Source organism: Bos javanicus, chromosome 1 (genome assembly GCF_032452875.1).
Source record: "Bos javanicus breed banteng chromosome 1, ARS-OSU_banteng_1.0, whole genome shotgun sequence".
Taxonomy (NCBI): domain Eukaryota; kingdom Metazoa; phylum Chordata; class Mammalia; order Artiodactyla; family Bovidae; genus Bos; species Bos javanicus.
The window spans coordinates 25,306,422-25,328,054 of NC_083868.1; the positions used below are offsets into that span (position 1 = coordinate 25,306,422).

Sequence of the window (21,633 nt, forward strand, 5' to 3'; positions counted from 1 at the left end):
CACTTCAAGCGTTGTGTGTGTGTGTGTTTAATTTTCAGCCATTAACCTTTGTCATTGATATCCAACTCCATTTCCAAGACCCTCACGACTGTTCTTTAAATGAAATTTCTGTTCCCGTTTCAGCCAATCGGTGAGCAATAGCTGGCAGACAGTGGCAAACCACATAAAGACCACCCTCTATACAGTGAGAGGACTACGGCCCAATACAGTCTATTTATTCATGGTCAGAGCAATCAACCCCCAAGGTCTCAGTGACCCGAGTGCTATGTCAGATCCTGTGCGCACCCAAGGTAATTTCAGTAACTGTAAACGTGACTGGTTCTAAAAGAGGCATTAAACATGTCATTAAGGACAAAGGGATTGCAGGACCACTGATACATGCATCTGCATTGCATATTAAAAAGTTTCACTAGACCTGGTCCAGTGAAAAAAGAGAAAGCTTCTCTGTTGTTCACCTTTAGTGAGTATAGCTTCTTTCTGCAGCTGTCAGGGTTTATTTAGTAAAAATGAAACACAATAATTTGGTACAATTACATAGTAATTTAAGGCAGGGCTTAACTGTAGGACTTCAGGGGTTTCCCAGGTAGCTCAATGGTAAAGAATCCACCTGCCAGTGCAGGAGATGTGAGTTCGATCCCTGGGTCAGCAGAATCCCCTGGAGGAGGAATGGTAACCAACTCCAATATTCTTGCCTTGGAAATCCCATGGACAGAGGATCCTGGCAGGCTACAGTCTATGGGGTGGCAAAAGAGTCAGACATGACTTAGTGACTAAACAACAACAAAACTTATTGGTCATCATTTTAATTATATAATAGAAATTTAAAGATATATAATTTATGGGCTTCCCTGGTGAGTCAGTGGTAATGAATCCACGTGTCAGTGAAGATAATCTGGGTTTAATCCATGGGTTGAGAAGATCCCTTGGAGAAGGTCATGGCAGCACACTCCAGTGTTCTTGCCTGGGAAATCCCCTGGACTAAGGAGCCTGGTGGGCTTCAGTCCATGGGGTCATGAAGAGTCCGACACTCTGAGCACACGTGCACATAAGATTTTTCCATATTTCAAAGGAAGGGAAAATGTTTCTCCTTCTTAGAGATTAATTCTGCCATAATGAAAAGTGAATGTTAATGGATAAGATGCCCTGTTAAGGATATCAAAATTGCTTCCTGTGGTTCAAGAATTGTGTTTTGATTGCAAAGTGGGTCTCAAGGTGTGCTTCCTAAAAGCAGCATCTCATCACCTGGGGCTACCTTAGAAAAAATTCTCAGGCCCTGACTCTGAAGCTCTGGGGGTGGCGCCCAGCAGTCTGTTAAAGTGCCCTCCAGGAATGTTCGTGCTCAAGTCTGACAAGCATCTTTACAGTAAATGGTATTAAACCAGATGTTTAAAGCAATAATTTGTTTCAGGAAGCTGTAAATCAGGCTTTCTTCCTGAGGTATGTGATGCTTTTGATGAATAAAAAAATATATATTTTATAAGATCAAAATGGAAGATTCCCCATCTCATCTTTAGTAGCCTATCTCTTCACACTGAGAAATTGCTGGAGTCTAGGGGTTAATATGGGATGTTGAATCTCCCTTGTTACTAGTAGATGAAAGGAATTAATAAAATGGAAATGGTGGCTTTATTATTTGTTACGACTTACTTCCCACAGGGTTCTTGAGAAAGGGTTAATTATTTCTTATTTGTAAAAGGTTTTGAACAAGATATAATTCAAAGTAGTATTTTTATGCTATAAAAAGCACCATACAGCCATAAAATATTATTATAATTACAGTGTAGCTTGGTGATGTAACTAGCATGCTATTATAACAGAGAAGGGCGCCTTAAAGGAATCAAGTCAAATAAAGTCACCACGTGATTTTGCAACGTTGCTGACATGATGACAGTCATGGGAGGAGGGGGTGCCACTTTGCCATTGTTCTGTAAGAAGTAACGTGATTAATTTTCCGTGATGATAAAGGGCCTGTAGGTAAAGAACCTGTCTCGAGAGAAAAAAAAAGTACAACAAGGAATTTGAAGCCCTGAAACTGGTTCTATTTTACCTTGCCTGAATCCACTGGCTTTTAATGTGTATGAATTTCATGAGTAAATTTAATTATTGAACTTTAAAAAAAAAAAGAGGTGTATGGTTTTTAAGTCAAGAAATCGCAGTACTCAGATAATTTTTTTACTTGTGTAGATAGAAATAGGTTTTGTGCATAACTGCAATGGAAAGTGGGGAGATCACAGAATGGGGAAGACTTTTGGTGTGATTAAATCTGGCGGCCGTTCTTGATCATTCAATAACAGTGCCAGTCGCTAAATCTTGACTCATAAAATAACTTCTCTGCGAAAAGGTCAACAAAGATTAATGAAAAGTTGTTTGTGATCTGGCTTGTTCCAGTCGAGAGACCATATAGAGCAAAAGACTTATGCTCCCATAACAGATATTTAATAGAAAAACTCCTGTTTTGTGTCTGAATGTCAGGATCATTTTTGACACCACACTTTCAAGCAACTTTGCATTCTGCCAAGCACTTCTTTGCAAAGAACATTTTGTGGTGTGAGCTCTTATTTTTTGAAGATACTAATGCTGTAGAATTTCCAAATTTCTTATTTCAGTAAGGCAGCAAATGCTTGTACCATCAATATCACAGTAAACCATAGGTATATTAGCAAAGACGAGTAGCATTCACATGATATTAATAATATATAGGTATATTGATATATTGGTACATATATTGTGTATGTTGTCTAAAACTCCCTCTGCTGTTTATATTAAAGTTATATTAAAGATGAACAAGAGGTGGAGCTGGAGAAAAATTACCAAGATGTAGTGCCCAATGGTTGTTCTTGTTTAGTCACTCAGTCACGTCCAGCTCTTTTGCAACCCCATGGACTGTAGACTTCCAGGCTCCTCTGTCCATGGGATTTCTCAGGCAAGATTACTGGAATGGGTTGTCATTTCCCTCTCCAGGAGATCTTGCTGACCCGAAGATCAAATTCCTAATTTCTGCACTGGCAGGGATATTCTTTTCCACTGAGCCACCAGGGAAGCCCTCCAATTTAAGTTAGTGCTGCTGCTGCTAAGTCACTTCAGTCGTGTCTGACTCTGTGCGACCCCATAGACGGTAGCCCACCAGCTTCCCCCGTCCCTGGGATTCTCCAGGCAAGAACACTGGAGTGGGTTGCCATTTCCTTCTCCAATGCATGAAAGTGAAAAGTGAAAGTGAAGTCACGCAGTCGTATCTGACTCTTGGCGACCCCATGGACTGCAGCCTACCAGGCTCCTCCATCCATGGGATTTTCCAGGCAAGAGTACTGGAGTAGGGTGCCATTGCTTTCTCCAAAGTTAGTGCACCCAGTTTAAATTATTTTTGAGATAGGCACTTAAAAATATATTTGCAAGAGTAATGCTTCGTGGCCTGAGAAATTAGGAGAAGGCAAGATTAAGAAATTAAATCATTTTAAATTGTACTTCCTTCCTTAAGTAAGGTGATTACAGAAAAAAATCAACTTACCATTGCAGTGTACCACTTGAATCTCTATGAAATTCAGTGTTTGATGTCAGTTTGATGGACTTGGATATCTATAATTTATCTTATTTTTTTCTTTAATGGACACAAAGGGTATAAACTGTTGGATGGGAAATAGAACAGTGTTTAGGTAAATGGTGAATACATGATCAGAACAAATTATGGCTGAGAGTATATCATTCTAAACATTGCAATTCTTCTCACTCCAACACTCACTACAAAAAATCAGCAGCCTTATTTTTGTCAAGTATTGGAGTACTATTCAGAATTTTACACAGAACATTGTATCAGTGTGTTAAATTGGTCATCAGAATTTTTTTGTGTGAATTTGGAAGGATTCATCCCCTTCTTTCCCTCATTTTATTTACCTTTAGTGGCAGGCTGCAGTCCATGGGGTTGCAAAGAGTCAGATACAACTGAGTGCCCCCCCACACACACACACAGTCACATAATTCACTCCTAGGCCCCCTGCTTCCTTTCTCTTCCACTTTCCCAGACTGAAATAGGTTCAGAAATAGCAACACACAACCTGCTAATTGGGAAAAGGGATTGAACAAATTCCTAAACAGCAGTTTTCAGATCTGGCCCCGGTAACTACTTGTGGAAGTCCTTCAATGTCTCAACATCTGTATTAAATTTATGTTTCTAAAGAAATCGTACAGCCCACACTTGATCCTTTAGTAAGAAAATAATAGATCTTTCACAGCAGTGTACTGAATGGGGATAAGGGGTCACTAACACTTTTATTAATATTATTTTATTGAAGATAAATCTCACTTTATATCCTAAAGTGGTAGTATGTATATAAATATTCTTTAATGTTGTCACAAAGGATTTTTAATTTTCCCCCCGTAATTATTTCTAATGGCATAATATTGGCTTATATAATATGTACTGGAATTGCCCTGTGAATTTTTAAGGATTGGAACTGTTTATCCCTATAGATATCAGCCCACCAGCACAAGGAGTGGACCACAGGCAAGTCCAGAAAGAACTCGGAGACGTCCTTGTCCGTCTTCATACTCCAGTCGTACTGACTCCCACCACTGTTCAGGTCACATGGACGGTAAGTTTTTAAAGGCTATCCTAATGGTAGTCTCTTTTACTCCTTTGAGAAAACAAACCAGAAAAGAAAAAAGCAAACAAACCAAAAATCAAAACCCTCACCATTTAAAGTCAAGGTAAATCAAAGGCAAAAAAGAAAAAAAAAATTCAATAGGCAAAAGTATAAACAGAATGAAAATAGATCACAATATAAATAATATGTTTTGTCTCCTGAATGTTTACATGGCCTTATTGAGATGTATTAGCACACCAGAGTTAAAGTATACAACTCAATATTTCTTGGTATCTTTGCGGAGTTATGCAATCACCACCAGAATCTGGTTTTAGAATATTTCCTCATCCCAAAGTAAAACCCTGGGCTGTTGAGCAGCCACTCCTTCATTCCCCTGACTTTAGCCCTTTGCAACCACTAATCTGCTCTGTATGAATGCGCCTCTTGCCTTCATGTGAATGAAATCATGCAATATGTGACCTTTTGTGTCTGGCTCTTTTCACTCGGCGTGGTGCTTTTGAGGTTCATCCAAGTGGTAGTATGCATCAGTACTTTGTTTCTTTTTATTCAGAGTAGAATTCCATGGTATAGATGCATCACATACATCTGTTTAGCCGTTTATCAGCTAATTCGTCTTTGAGTTCTTTCCACTTTTGGCCATTATGAATAATGGTGTCATGAACACTTGTGTCTACATCGACATATATTTTAATTTCTCTTGATGTATACTTCTGAATTGTTGAATTAAACTCTTAATGTTTGGGTGAATTGCCAAAATGCTTTTCAGAGAGGTTACACAATTTTATGCTCCTACAGCAATGTTAGAAGATTGTAGTTTCTCTCACCTCTTCAACAACCCTTGTTATCCTGGCTTTTTGATTATAGCCATTCTAGTGAGTATGCGTGGTATATTACTGTGATTTTAATTTACATTTCTTTAATGACTGTTTTGAATCTTTCATGTGCGTATTGAGCATTTGTATATCTTCTTTAGAAAAATGTCTGTTCAAATTCTTTGCCCATTTTGAAACTGAGTTGTCTTCTTAGTATATAGTCTTACAAGAGTTCTGTACATGTTGTGTGCAGATGCTTTATCAGATGTATGATTTGTAAATATTTTCTCCCAATCTGTGTGATGTTTTTTGCTTTCTTAATGATGTTACTTGAAGCACAAAAAAATTTAATTTTGAACTTTTCTTCTAAATTTAAATCAATTATCTTTAAATTCTTATAGCTGAATATTATCCAGCAGTACCAAAAAGGTATATAATTTCACATAGTAATTAATTTATTTGTAATTAATTAATAATTATAGTAAAAATTGATGGGTCTTAATAAATAGATTGTTATTTTAATATATGCTTTATTATAATTTTTATATAATAAAATAATTCCATGCCTTATTGAGTATCAACCTACCCGCTATTATTTCAGAATGAAAAATGTTTTCATCACATGGTAGTCACTGCAATGAAAACAATAGCTAGCATAAAAATATCCATATTATTGATATTAGAGATTATTAACCTTTGTATGTGTATTTGTGTCTGTGTGTCTGTGTTTTGTGAAGAAACAGATAATGTGCTTTCTTCTGCCTGATACACTTAGTGTCAACTTTTCATTCATGCTCAAGATCTCTTTATTATAGCCTCTAAAATTTCATAAGGAGGATAAACGAGCTTTTCATAGTCCCCTGTTTGTTAATAGATCTTGTATGTTGTGTAAGTAATGGTCATTTGACCTAGGTATATCTAGAAAATTTTTGTTTTAATTATAATATTAGAATTGTATCAATTATAGTTGATTAGAAAGAATTATATTAATGAGAAAATATTTATGATTATGTCTCTGTTAATGTTTTTGTTGGTGGTGGTATTGTTTTAGTGGTAGTAGAAGAATAACTTTTAAAAAAAGGATGTTACCTGCTTCGAATGCAGATTTCTTTAGGTTAATAACTTATTTCACCTATTTCCATCAATTTCCTCAATAAAAGAAGCTGAGAGTGGAAAACTGGTTATTTTTCATCAGTTCTTAATCAATAATGTTTGAATTATAAAACACAATGAAGAGAGTTATCCCAGGGTCTTCTTAATAATAAATCTATTGAGTAAACACAGTTCAGTAAGCATTTTTTGAGGACCAAGTTTAGAGTAAATGTTGGAAAACACTATATAACACTATATTTGTGTTGGAAAACACAAATCTACTTGAGAAAAACATAGAACTTCTTAATGATGGTACATAGGGATAAGAGCCATAACTGATATATATATATATATAAATTTTATAAACAGAGGCTTCCATCAAAGAAGAAGTAATTAACTCTGTCCTCAGGCATCAGAAACAGCATTATCACTTTTCTACATCTATATGGGGAAATATGGAGGCATTATTGTATTAGAACAGAAGAAACTGAATTAACATTTAAGGCTCTTTAGTCCAATTCTCAGAGAAGGCAATGGCACCCCACTCCAGTCCTCTTGCCTGGAAAATCCCATGGATGGAGGAGCCTGGTGGGCTGCAGTCCATGGGGTCTCTAAGATTCGGAAACGACTGAGCGATCTCACTTTCACTTTTCACTTTCATGCATTGGAGAAGGAAATGGCAACCCACTCCAGTGTTGTTGCCTAGATAATCCCAGGGATGGGGGAGCCTGGTGGGCTGCCATCCATGGGGTTGCACAGAGTCGGAAACGACTGAGCAACTTAGCAGCAGCAGCAGCAGTCCAATTCTATTTTTAAGGGGTAACCCCAGTGACTCAGTGGTAAAGAATCCACCTGCCAATGCAGGATATGCAGCTTTGATCCCTGGGTCGGGCAGATCCCCTGGAGAAGGAAATGGCAATCCACTCCAGTATTCTTGCCTGGGAAATCCAATGGACAGAGGAGCCTGGCGAACTACAGTCCATGGAGTTGCAAAGAGTCGGACACGACTTAGCAACTAAAAAGAATAACAACAGTAGATTGTAAAAGGAAACCAATGGAGGCAGGTTGAACAGTGTTTCCAGGATCCTACATCTTTGTATAGGTAAAAATGGGATTAGAGCTTCCTTAATGTAAACCTGCTCTTTGTTTTTCGCTTGAAACTGTAGACAAATATTTAGTTGGAAGAAATACCTTTTAATAGTGGAATTTCAACATATGACTTTGGATGGGGCATGTTGTTGCCCCTTAAATTAGACCAGTCTAATGTTTGGTCTGAGAGTACAAAACTGGGTAGTGCTTTAACAAAAAATAAAACTAAATGTATGTTTTAAGAGTAGCTATGATTATCGGAGAAGGCAATGGCACCCCATTCCAGTACTCTTGCCTGGAAAATCCCATGGACAGAGGAGCCTGGTAGGCTGCAGTCCATGGGGTCGTGAAGAGTCAGACACGACTGTGCAACTTCAGTTTCACTTTTCACTTTCATGCATTGGAGAAGGAAATGGCAACCCACTCCAGTGTTCTTGCCTGGAGAATCCCAGGGATGGGGGAGCCTGGTGGGCTGTCGTCTACGGGGTCGCATAGAGTCGGACACAACTAAAGCAACTTAGCAGCAGCATGATTATTTAAGGTTGCATTGTTTCTAATTTTATTTTTCATATAATTTCACATTGACTTATTTTGGTTTTGGCATACAATGGTTTCTATTTTTCTGCTCCCATGAAGGGACATAATGACCTCATCATTTTTCCAGTGGCACAGAAAGGGTATTATCTGCCAAGATCTCTTCCATCTTTCTGTAGCTTTGGCTCAATACAAAACTATTCAATAATAAAGCCAAGGAAATGCTTGTATTTTTAACACCAGATTTTTCCTCATTCTCCCCTGACAAAAGTCTTCTCTGCTTTATTCTGAGTTTTAAAGGGTTGCTTTTTTAAGCTGCTTCTAAATGTGGGGATTATTTGGGTAAAGAATCAAAGTCATTATGTTTACGAAGTTAATCACTTTAAAAGTCACAGAGTTTAAAAGAATCAATCAAAGTAGCTCAGAATTGTAGGTCAGCAGTCTGGGTTCTTCCAGGAGAGGGACCTTGACATATTCATCTTTATATCCCAAGAAACGTGTTATTACTAGTCTACATATCTCTCCCTCATGAGCTTGAGTTTTGAGTCCAAAGTTCAAGTTTTCACTTCTGTTTTTCTCAGAGGAGAGCATTTATTATGAAATTCTTTTTCAATAACTGTCCATTGAATGATCAAATCAGTTGTCTTCATACATTTTATTTTTTTTTATTTTAAGAAAGAAAGTGTTTGACTATATCACAAATTCTCCATGAATTTGTATTTACACATAAGGTAAGTTATGTATTTGAGAAGTAAATTTAGTGAAATAAAGTTAGACTGGAGAGGGCATCTGTGACCAAAGAAATTATAATCAAATATTTCATGTCATATTTTCAACTTGCTAAATGTGTATGTTCTGTGAATTATCACATTGTTAGTACTTAAGTTTCAGGCATGTTGATGTTTGAGGAAAGAAATATATTCCCCAGCCCATGTATTTCAGTTAGGGGTCAGCTGATGTAGTTTGTCAATAGTTGGCAGGATTCTGTTACCAAACACACAGGACGTTTGGACTGGAAAAACTATCTGCCTGTCCCACATGTCTAATCTCAAACCAACAAAATTTAGCAAACACTACTTTCTAAAATGACTGTTCTTATAAAGAAGGTGGGTAAAAATGATGAAAATGACTGTTTCACTAAGAAAGGAGCAATAAATCTCTTACTTTAAAGTCATTATTCTAGTTTGTGTGTATGAGTGTTTTGTTTTTATTCAAGGACAAGAATTACAGGTCGCTTGCCCCTTAAACGTCACAGCTATTGGAGTTGAAAGAGTATTTTGGCGAACTAGAATCTCAGAACTCAGTGAAACCCAGATCTGTTACTCAGCAGGCTAAAGCCACCAAAGGAAATTCACTCTGAATTTTCAGTATAAATGGAATTTTAAAAATGAAGTGATAGATATTAAATATCTTTGTTTAATCTTTTAATGAATGTACAGATTTGAGGGCCACAAATGGACTCCCTTTTTTAGTATATCCCTTACGTAACAGTGCTCTATCATTGTGCAGCTCTAAAACTTGAAAAGTGCTTTATTATTTGTGTAAATTAATTAAACTGAGACTCAGAACGTTTAAAAAGCTAAACCATCACTCAATTGAGATCTTATGACCTGAATATCGAGACTCCTTCACGTGTTCCTAAGACAATACTCTTATTCAGATTTCAGAAAATACCGATTTTTTTTTTTTAAATTTAGTAAACCCATGGTTTTGTGGCCAAACTCTGATTATGGAGATGGTTTGTGTGTGTGTGAGCACTCAGTCATGTCTCACTCTTTGCAACCCCACGTTCTGTGGCCCACCAGGCTCCTCTGTCCGTGGGATTTTCCCATAGACAGAGTGAGAATACTGGAGTGAGTTGCCATTTCCTCCTCCAGGGGATCTTCCTGACCCAGGGATCAAACCCTCATTCTCCTGCATCTCCTGAATTGCAGGCAGATTCTTTACCACTGAGGCACCTAGCAATCCCATCACAATTTATAATAGACTCTAAAAGAAAATCTTCCTTCTTTTAATTAGAATGTTAATAAAACTAGTGACAAGCATATGGTTTAACTTAAAAGTGACCGCTTGTCAAAAGGTTCACCAAAATCAGTGGTGTAGAACACGTAGGCATTAAAATCTCACCTGTTTTTAAACAGGTGATGTGCAGCATTTTCACTTTTGCTTTCACCTGTAACAACAAACTTTCCTTCTGAAAAGAGTATAGAGCATGTATGTATAGCAGCCACACAAAATCAAGTCAAAGTATTTAGCTATTAAGTAGGCCATTAGACCAGTGAAGGCAGTATACACTGAAGTGAGCAAAGCAATGTTGTGCAGTAAACATTAGCTTCATAAAGTCCTAAAACACTTAATTAATGAAAACCAAACATGGATAAAACCAATTTACCCTGATTTACAGACTCCCTTCATCTGGAAACAGCTGCTTAATGTTCTTCTTAAAAACACAGCTTGCTTCTTTCAGTATTAACAAGCTATTATTGTGAGTTATGTCTTTCTTTCAGTATATAAATCCCCTTAAAGTGAATGCAGAAAAGTTTATAAAATGCAAGCTTAATGTTGTTTTAACATATGCCTCAGGGATTTTTTTTGAACATTGACAGTTATGATGAAAGGCATCTCTCTTTGTCTCTCATAAATTTAGCTTTTTGCATTTTAGTTTCCTTGTTTTATAATGTCTAGAGAACTTCTGCTTTTCGATAAATATGTACTTTGGTACGAACACAAACTGGTAGCATGGATGAGGATTCAAAGATCGTGAGCTTTGGTATCAGAACTGAGCTTACTTTTCTTTGACATAGCCTCATACAACTGTAGTACTAATTCCACAAATCTTTAAGAGTTAGAAAGCTGTCATGTGGGTGAAGGAATTCTTACTTGTTGAGACTCATCTGTGAAACCAGAATTAGCTATACTTAGAAACACACATGCTCACACAAATCCAACTTTATGGATTTTTCTAGCATGGACATTCTACATACCAAAGACATAGCCCTTTGTCTTGCTGTATTTTGATTGAGGTTCTGTATTTGTACATTTTTTGTCTTCACTTAAAAAATATTTTAAAATGCTGCAACTAATAAAGAAATGCCAGAAGGTATTACATGAAAGAGTATCATTTGTGTTATTATGTGTTAACAGTTGGATACAGACATTTTTTAAAAAACTGAAATAGCCATTTCCATCATCACCTTTATTTTCTCTCTTTTCTCAGCCTTCCTAAAATAGGGTTACTCCATCTCATCTCCATTGAATTTTACATTTTACTTGATAATGAAATATGTCAAGCTAAAGACTTCTTAGAATATGGCTATTAAACTATAGTATCTGGAATATTAATTGGAGAAGATACTGTGATAGTTATATTTAAGTCAAGCATTTCTAAAAATTAGCAGGACATTCAAATGTTGAAAAAGCTAAAAGTCCTTTTCTCCCTGAAATGAAACAGTGATAAAACTCCAATAAAAAGTGTTCAATAGATATAAAACAAGAACTTGTTTTTTGGATTTTTGATATTAGTTTTCCAGTTCACATTTTCAGATTTTTATTAAAAACAGCTCTTTATCCTCTGTACCTCAAATGAATGAAAGAAAAAAGAAAGCTGTTAAAGTGTGCTAACAGTGGGACTATTGGAGGGCCTTGAAGTTGTTAACTTAATAAATGTCTTTTATTTAATATTTGTTAATCACTATAAACTTTTCATATGCTTTTAAAACAGGAGCTCTAGCTCCACAACTAAGTCTCTTTTATATGCTTCCTCCAGCCACAGGAATTTTACATACGCTGTTCCTACTTTTCTTCCTCTGTATAAATCTTACTTTCCATGCAGATCTCAGCACTTGTTCTTCTTCTGGGAAACTGTCTCCTTGATCAATCAACTTCTCTCCACTCTAGGCTGTCTTGTCTGCTAGCGCATCTCATTCATAACATCATAACAAACAAATATGATGTAACTTGCCCGTTGTTTGAGTGATCATGAGATAATTTCCACCTTCTACCTGAACTCTATGCACCAGGAGGCCAGGGACTGACTCTCCTTTCATTCTCCATTTTTATCCTCAGAGTTTAACAGAATAACTGACACCTCTAATGGGAACTCAGAAAATGGTTGAGTGAGTAAAGGTGTTAGTGAATGAACAAGGGGTGATAATGGAGATTTAAATAGCACACTACATATAAAACCACAAAAACGAGAACTGTTGAATACAGTAGAAGGACAAACAGATGACAAAGCTAGAAATATTGACAGGACTTTGTGCTAATCCAAAGAATTTGAATTAATTGTATCTTAACTACTATGAAGTATTTTAAACAGGGGATAATGTAGTTCCACTCTTCATTTTGGAAGTAACAACTTGGAATCATGTGAACTCAGAACTGAAAGAGGATGTTGGAAGCAGGGTGATGAATTAGAAAGACATGACATCGCTCGGACACTTCTATTTGGTTTCAAAAGCTTTTTGCTTTGTCTTGCAGGTTGATCGCCAACCCCAGTTTATTCAAGGCTACCGAGTGATGTACCGTCAGACTTCAGGCCTGCAGGCTACAACAGCGTGGCAGAATTTAGATGCCAAAGTCCCAACTGAGAGAAGTGCTGTCTTAGTCAATCTGAAAAAGGGGGTGACTTACGAAATTAAAGTTCGACCATATTTTAATGAGTTCCAAGGAATGGATAGTGAATCTAAAACAGTTCGTACTACTGAAGAAGGTCAGTATTCAGATTTCTAACATGAACCAACCTTAAACCATAATGAAATCAACTTCTGTTGAAGTTCTAGTTTTATCATCTTCCTTAGAAGAGTACCAATAGAGAATTCTAAAAGTGAACCTGAGAAGTGTCTTTTTTCTTCTTTTATTCTGAGAAGTTCATAGAATCTAACAGCTCAAAAATTGTTAGTACAGGTTTGTGTGCCTGATGCACAGTGAGACCAAACAGACCAAAATATCGGAGTTCAGAGCAGAGAAAGGTTTATTGCAGGGCCGTGCAAGGAGATAGGTGGCTTATGCCTTAAAAAGCCTGACCTCCTCAAAAGTTTTCAGCAAGTCTAATACACAGTTTTCTTATTGGCTGATGGTGAGGTAATAGGGTGAAATCACAGGGGTTAATAATATCAGTCCTTAGACTCCAGTAGTCCTGGGGCTGTGTGCTCATGGTCCTCAAGCAGTTAACATCTTTCATTTTGTGGGGGCTTTTCCGCATCTCTAAAACAACCCAGGAAATGTGCATCAAATACTGCTATCTAGGTACTTCAGAGAGGGGGACTAAAGCAGGGGATAAGGGGGAAGACATGTCCCAGGAAGGCACCACAGGGTCCTGTTTGGTTACAAACTGACATTCAAGTAGTTTGAATTTTTCTTAAGGAAACATTAGCTTCAACTCTTGTTGGTCTGTACACTGGAATTTGATTATAATACTTTCCCTTTTTGTTTTCACACATGGCTTTAGCTCATTTAGCTTCATTAAAGAACAAGCTAATGGAAACTCAAGTACACAGGCTGTCCTTTGTCCCTCCTCTGTTTTTGGTGTAGTAAAGCATGACATTCCCTTTTATAAGCCTCCTTCCCCTTGAGCTCTGCCAGTCAGATTCATAATTTCTAATCCGGAAGGCCATTTGAATGTTTGCAATAGCATTCTTCTTAATGATGTCCCCTCTCCATTTCCCCTTGGTAACTTTTCTTGTTGCAGATAGTTTAAAATCAATCTGCGATGGACATAAAATTAATATAGTCTCAACTAGTCCATTTTCTAGTTTCCCTTTCCCTAAACTAGAAATTGGCAATGAATGGCATCATCAAAGTACAAAAAGTCATATGCAAAGTATAATAAATCCCCACCTTTTCTGCTTCTCTGCTAATTTTTATGTAAAAAGCCTTTTTTCTAAACATATTTTATATAAATCAGTATAAAAGCAGCCTTAAGAAAATATGTGTAGATTGTTCATGCTAACATACAGATATACATCTCCAACCAAAGAGCCTTTAAATTATATATATCTTATAATTAGCAATACAGAGAAAGGTTATCTTCACATTGGTTTACAGTGTGATATACTGACACGGGGAGAAGTGCATATTTTTAAAGGCATCATTAATTGTCCTTTACGATTTATAAAGAAAAAATTACTAAAATTTAATAATAGGATCTTTGTCTCCCATTAAATTTTGCTTTATGTGGAAAACATATAAACTAATGAGTGGGGTGGGTAAATTTCATACAGAATGCTATGTTTGAAGCACACTTCCAAAAATCAGTTTCACTGCAGTTAGACTTTTTCTCCGGAATAGACATTTGTCACCGTTAGATTTACGTTCATCTCCTTTTTCTGTGGCTCCTGAAGGGAACAAATGGGACTCAGCTGGGCTGTGTCTGGGAACGATGAGTGGGCTCTTTCACATCTGGGTAATAATTGACCTGTCAGGAAATAGGCACCGTGTTCTCTCCACGCCAGCAGTAAGGGAAATGAGAAACCAGTTCTCCAAAGTGTTACTTTTCAATAAAGTCTACCTAATGACTACAAAACCAGTAGGCAAACAGTTGGATTTATGTCACTGTGCCACATTTCAGACCAGCATTATCACATAGAGGAGTAATAAAGGGCAGTATTGTGGTAACGTGTCTGTGTGTGTTTTCTGCACGGACCATACTTCAGTGAAATGTGTTGTGATCATTTATCAAACACGGGAAACTTTATTGGTAAGCTTTTAAGTATCTTTTATGATTGAAGTGTACACATTTTCAAAGAACTAAATTATGTAGTTATGAAAACATTAATCTTATATGTAAAAATTCTTTCATACCTCAAAATTATATGACTTTTGCTTCAAGGGTTAGTACTTCGATTTGCTTTTTCAACTGTTGGCTTAAGCTCAGAGTTATACTGAGAATTGATGTTTTCCAGGAAAATTAGTATGACTTAGCTCTCAAATACACTGGATAGGAGATACTACTACTGTCCAAAATCAAGAATTATTTCTTATTCATCTTTTCTTTGTATAATTGTAATTAGTTATGGGAAAAACCATAAAGGAAGAGAATTGTAGGAAATTAAAATCTGTCTGTTTTATGATCCAACATGAACTGTTTTCATTAATATCTTCAGAGTTCCTTGCCCATCAATGTAAAATAAGTTTCAAATCTTAAATTATGAATCAGTTTACAACAATCAATTATGTTTCTCATTATGAGAACAAAACTGTCTTTTCTCTGTGTTGGTGAAATTTATAGCTATGTTTCTGTTTTTATGTATTAAACATAAACCAAAACAAAACAAAAAGATAGTAATGCTACTACTCAGAAATAACGGCTGGTCAAATTTTGGAATGCATCCTCTCAGAATACTTTTGATAGCAATGTTTTTGTTGTTGTTGTTTTGCTTATTTGTTTTACAAAAGAGGAGCCTGTTAGAGGCAGAAGAGTCAAGGTTCTAAAATCAGACATACCTGGTTCAAGTTCTCCCTCAGTTTGACTTAGATAAGTCTATTATAGTAGCTTTCCTTTTCCTTATCTGTAAAACTAAGATGCGTTGTTTTTTATTTCCTGTGAATTTTTTTGTGTGAGAATGTTATTTTTACTGTGAAAATTAAACCTTAGTCTTACCTCAGTTCTAGGCATATAGGAGACACAAACTCAAATGTTAACTGTTAAATTTATTGTTGAGGACATATCACTGTAGCTGTTTTATTTGCTTTAAATCTATCCATTATATTTAAAGGATTTTTTTTAACCGTTCACTGTTCATTCAGAACTACTAGAAACAAGACCCTCTTGCATCTTGTCTTTATATTCATATTCTATAAGCAGCATTAATGCGCATTAAGACTTACAATTAGGGTTTATTCTAATGACTTCTTCTGCAGCCCCAAGTGCCCCTCCACAATCTGTCACTGTGCTGACTGTCGGAAGCCACAATAGCACAAGTATTAGTGTTTCCTGGGATCCTCCTCCTCCAGATCATCAGAATGGAATTATCCAGGAATACAAGGTAAGGCCTGGATGAAGAAGAAAGGTTCACAGATAAAACTTCCCAGAGAAGTCTCAGGGTCATGTGGATGGGAAGTATTTCTGGTGGCCTTCTTACTGAGTTTGAGTGTAAAGAAATATATGTTTGTGCGACTTGTAAAGAAGCAAATGCACAGAATTCATAGAACCTAAATCCAAGCTCACAAATAACACAGACTCAGTTGGACAAGTAAACCATAATAGTGCAGTGGTTATTTTTTATATATTTATACATACACACATATATATATATATATATGTATAATACACACACATATATGTATAAATAAATATATATATATATATATATATATATATATATATAAAAATGTGGTTGCAGAACTTCAGGAATTTACAAAGATGGAGTAGAGGGTAGATAGTGAAGCCCTGTCCTAGAAACTGTCTTTATCTTTGTTAGACTTCTCTGTAATGGAATTATGTTGTTTAGTTTCTAAGTCGTGTTCCTCCGACTCTTTGCAATCCCATAGACTGTAGCCAGCCAGGCTCCTCTGTTCATGAGATTCTGCAGGCAAGAATACCAGAGTGGGTTACCAGTTCCTTTTCCAGAGGATCTTCCCAACCCAGGGATCGAACTCATCTCCTCCATTGACAAGCATTGGCAGGCTTTTGCAGGTGGATTCTTGCCACTGAGCTACCAGGGAAGACCACAGGCCTTAGGCAGCTATTTTTTAAATGTTTTCTCATAAAAAGATGCTTTGCGGGTTTATAGTGTTGCCTGGAGAATCCCAGGGATGGGGGAGCCTGGTGGGCTGCCATCTATGGGGTCGCACAGAGTCAGACATGACTGAAGGGACTTAGCAGCAGCAGCAGCAGTGTTGGGATAGAGATAGGAAGTACCATCTCCCACTCTAAATTCTTTTACCAAGTTCTTGAGGTTCTGGAAAATATTTCACTTAAGAGCTGCATGCTCAGTCTCTCAGTCGTGTCTGACTCTTTGCGACCCCCTGGACCCCTCCAGGCTCCTCTGTCCATGGGGATTCTCCAGGCAAGAATACTGGAGTGGGTTGCCACGCCCTCCTCTAGGCGATCTTCCCAACCCAAGGATTGAACCCAGGTCGCCCACATTGCAGGGGGATTCTTTACCATCTCAGGCACCAGAGCTTCCCAATCCAGGGATTGAACCTGCATCTTCTGCATTGGCAAGCAGATTCTTTACGACTAAGCCACCCGGAAGCCCTGAGAAAAGGGAGCCATTGAAAACACAAATTTTAGAAAGCTTTCATTTTTCAACTGATGAATTTGTTGCTATTTAGAAACAATATATCCATTGTTTCTTCACCATCATTTGAGAGACATCATTTGAGAAACGCAAGTTGTCTAACTTTGAGAAATGATTCTGATTAATTGTGATATGATTAGACCATATGGGTGAGTAAAACATATCATTAAACCTTGTAAAAATTCAAAACTCTAATTTTTTTTGCCATTAATAAATATTTGTAGAATTGTGACAATAATACACTAAGTAGATCTATTAGAAAAGAAAACTAGACACCCCACCTCACCCCAGAAATTCAAAGTTGGTGTGTGAAATTAAGCTGAATAATTTTATTCAAAACATTATTACTTCTAGGAAAAAAAATGTTAAAGTACAGTTTTCCTAAGTTAATGGTTAAGTTACTGAAGCAAATGGATTAAATTTGCATAAAATTTATTTTAAAATTATTGCCATCACTTTATAAAGAAATGTGTCTAAGAATATAAGAGTAAGTGCTTTTATAATAGCATAATTACATAAATTATGAAATTTTATAAGCGTTAAGATACATTCATACTGGATGAAGCACAAGCTGGAATCAAGATTGCCGGGAGAAATATCAATAACCTCAGATATGCAGATGACACCACCCGTATGGCAGAAAGTAAAGAACTAAAGAGCCTCTTGATGAAAGTGAAAGAGAAGAGTGAAAAAGTTGGCTTAAAGCTCAACATTCAGAAAACTAAGATCATGGCATCCAGTCCCATCACTTCATGGCAAATAGATGGGGAAACAGTGGCTGACTTTGTTTTTTGGGGCTCCAAAATCACTGCAGATGGTGATTGCAGCCATGAAATTAAAAGACTCTTATTCCTTGGAAGGAAAGTTTTGACCAACCTAGACAGCATCTTAAAAAGCAGGGACATTACTTTGTCAACAAAGGTCCATCTAGTCAAGGCTGTGGTTTTTCCAGTAGTCATGTATGGATGTGAGAATTGGACTGTAAAGAAAGCTGAGCACAGAAGAATTGATGCTTTTGAACTGTGGTGTTGGAGAAGACTCTTGAGAGTCCCTTGGACTTCAAGGAGATCCAACCAGTCTATCCTAAAGGAAATCAGTCCTGGGTGTTCATTGGAAGGACTGATGTTGAAGCTGAAACTCCAATACTTTGGCCACCTGATGCAAAGAGCTGACTCATTTGAAAAGACCCTGATGTTGGGAAAGATTGAAGATGGGAGGAGAAGGGGACAGCAGAGGATGAGATGATTGGACGGCATCAGGGACTCAATGGACATGAGTTTGGGTAAACTCTGTGAGTTGGTGATGGACAGGGAGGCCTGGCGTGCTGCAGTTCATGGGATCGCAAAGAGTTGGACACAACTGAGCGACTGAACTGAACTAAGACACATTGTTTTAAAAGCAAAGAATTATCTACCTTGGTGTATGTGTCTGTGCTTTAATTAGTTTAGGATGTTACTTTTGTATCATCGAGGACTAAATACCTTCAATCCATTCATTTAAATATTTATTTTTTTCACAACATGATAATTTTTCATAAGTTGTAAATTTTCTCACTCATATGAGTTTGTCCTGTTTTGGTACAAATGTGTATATTTTGGTAAGGGTTAAATATTCCTCCATTAGTAACTTAGGTTTCATAGACTAAAAGAAGTCTGAAATTCAAAGTCATTATGTTAATTTAAAGAAAAAGTATCATTAATTTATCTATTTCAGAAACAAATTGTGCATTTTCCTCCTTTTGTCTCCCCATGAAGATTATTAATTCTATATAATAGAAATATAAGTGTACACAGAATTTTTTACAACACATTTTACAAGCAGATTTTCACATCCCAAAAGAAAATATGACTTTAAATTTAATTCTTATTGGAAGTGCAAGCCTAGCATCCCTCACAGCAGTGTTTAAGGATTTCCCACCACTCCGTTCATTCTCATACATGTGTATGTGTGTGTAGATATGTTTTGATCAATATTAAGATTTATTACTGTCAATGTAAATATTGACTTTAATTTTACCTCAGTCAATACCTATAACTTTAGTCAGTTAATCTTGTTAACTACCTCTGTGTAAGTTAATATTTTCTTAAATGAAATATAAATTACTTAGATATGCACCTATATACTTCAGATACTACAACTCATAATCACCATATTTTAATAGATTATATGCATAGTAAATCTTGATAAATGAATTAACCAGAGGAATTTATGTGTTTTAATCCATACCTAAATACTGTTTGCAACCAAGGACCCCTTTCCAGACTTTGCAGAGATGTTGAGGAAATTGAATCACTGTTCTGTGAGCATTCAGTGTGTGGCGTTTTTTGGAGTTTTTTTGGCCACTCCAAATAATATGTGGGATTTTCGTTCCCCGACCAGTATCAAACCCATGACCCTGGCTCCCCAGTGGTAACAGGGACTCAACCACTGGACACCAAAGAAGTCCCAATATTCAGTGTTCCTTGTAAAATACAAAGGAATGCTGCAGTGTTTTAGTTTCTTTTATTCTTCCTTTAATACACACACATGTGCACAGACATGCACACATACAAATATACATAAACGTATATATATATATATATATAAACAGACTAAATTAGGCATTCAAAAATGTCATTTACAAATAAGCCTAGAAAATAGACTGGTCACTACTAAAAAATGTAATCAATTATAATGAACTAATTACCAGAAAAGATAATTTTATATTCTTTTGGTATTCACTTTACATTTCTATAGATCTGGTGTCTGGGGAATGAAACACGATTCCACATCAACAAAACTGTGGATGCAGCCATTCGATCTGTAATCATTGGTGGATTATTCCCAGGTATTCAGTACCGGGTAGAGGTTGCGGCTAGTACCAGTGCAGGAGTTGGAGTAAAAAGTGAACCACAGCCAATAATAATTGGTGAGTACCAATCTACATAATCTGTGCTTTAAAATCAGTCAACTGGGAACAAGGTGGATTATTTTTTTGAATCTACATCCCAACAGTGGGTATTCGGTAAATAATGAGTAATCTGATACACACATCATATAGACAAATAGTTATGACTAGAGTTTCTAACAAAAAAGTTTAGCAATTGTTCATGCTCTTAGGATATCCACAAACTTCTTAAAATAATAATGATTAAGATTTTAAATGCTGAAAGTTGGTTTGAAAATTATTTTTAATCAATAGTTTCATTAGTAATTTTGATGCCTTTGAAATATAGTAGGAAATGAGGCAGTTATTGAAGAAGGGTGTTATGTTTCACATTTATATGCTTTTTCTTAGCTAGAGAAATGTCAAAAAATAAACAGAAACAGGCCAAAAGAAACTTTGTAATCCAAATAAACTATCCCAAAGAAGAAATCCCTGTTCAGTCTACTAGCATCGTTATAGAAAATTTCTCCCTATCACCATGCATTATGTTTGACTTTTCTTGAAATATATATAAATGGAATTGTACAGAATATAGTATTTTGTGTCTGACTTTCTTCACTAAATGTAGTATTTTTGAGATTCTCACATATATGTATTATGCAATTCATACGTTTTGTTTCTGAGCAGTATTCAATTGTGTGAATGTATCATATTTTGTTTCTGTTTTTCTCTTGAGAAAATGTGTAAATTTTTAGGAGGATATATGTTTTTATTTCTTGTGGAGAATGACCTAGACGTAGAATTTCTGGGTAAAAGCACTGATGTATTTGAGTTTATAAGAAACTTAATTATTTCTTCATACTGTATTTTGTACTCTCACTCAAAAAGAATATGACTCCCAATTTTTCTACTGCCACACTGACATTTGATATTGCCGTGTGTCATTATAGTCACTGCAGTGAGTTTAAGATTCCCCCGCTGTCATTTAACTTTAGTTTTCTGTGATGACTAATGATGTTGGGCAACTTCATGTGTTCTTATTGACCATTCACATGTTTTCTTTTGTAAAATCTCCAAGTCTTTGCTTTTTAGAAATGGTGCCCTTTGTCTTTCGTTACTGATTGAGAGAAGTTATTTGTTCATTTTTGATATGTTTGCTGTCATAGATTTTTTTGTAAATATTGTCTCACAATCTATGGCTTTCTTATTCCTTTTCTTAATATCATCTTTTGGGTGAGCAAAAGTTTTAAATGTACGTGATGTATAATTTATCAAAATTGTATTTCATGTTTAGTGCTTTCTAAGAAACTATGTCCTACATCTAGAGAGCAAATATTTTTTTCCAGAAGCTTTACAGTTTTAGATTGCATGCTTAGGTCTATAATTTGTCTTAAAGAAAT

At 36.2% G+C, this 21,633-nt stretch overlaps 1 protein-coding gene across 9 annotated transcripts in view; it reads left to right on the forward strand.

Annotated features, from left to right (window-relative positions):
- ROBO2 (roundabout guidance receptor 2) overlaps positions 1-21,633 on the forward strand; it is a 652,403-nt gene that overhangs the window by 551,293 nt on the left and 79,477 nt on the right. For all 9 annotated transcript variants that reach the window (XM_061430013.1, XM_061430088.1, XM_061430401.1 and 6 more), the window contains 5 exons: positions 124-290; positions 4,465-4,586; positions 12,605-12,836; positions 15,986-16,110; positions 20,104-20,275. In XM_061430013.1, the coding sequence (XP_061285997.1) occupies positions 124-290; positions 4,465-4,586; positions 12,605-12,836; positions 15,986-16,110; positions 20,104-20,275 (818 nt within the window). The remainder of the gene's footprint in view (positions 1-123; positions 291-4,464; positions 4,587-12,604; positions 12,837-15,985; positions 16,111-20,103; positions 20,276-21,633) is intronic.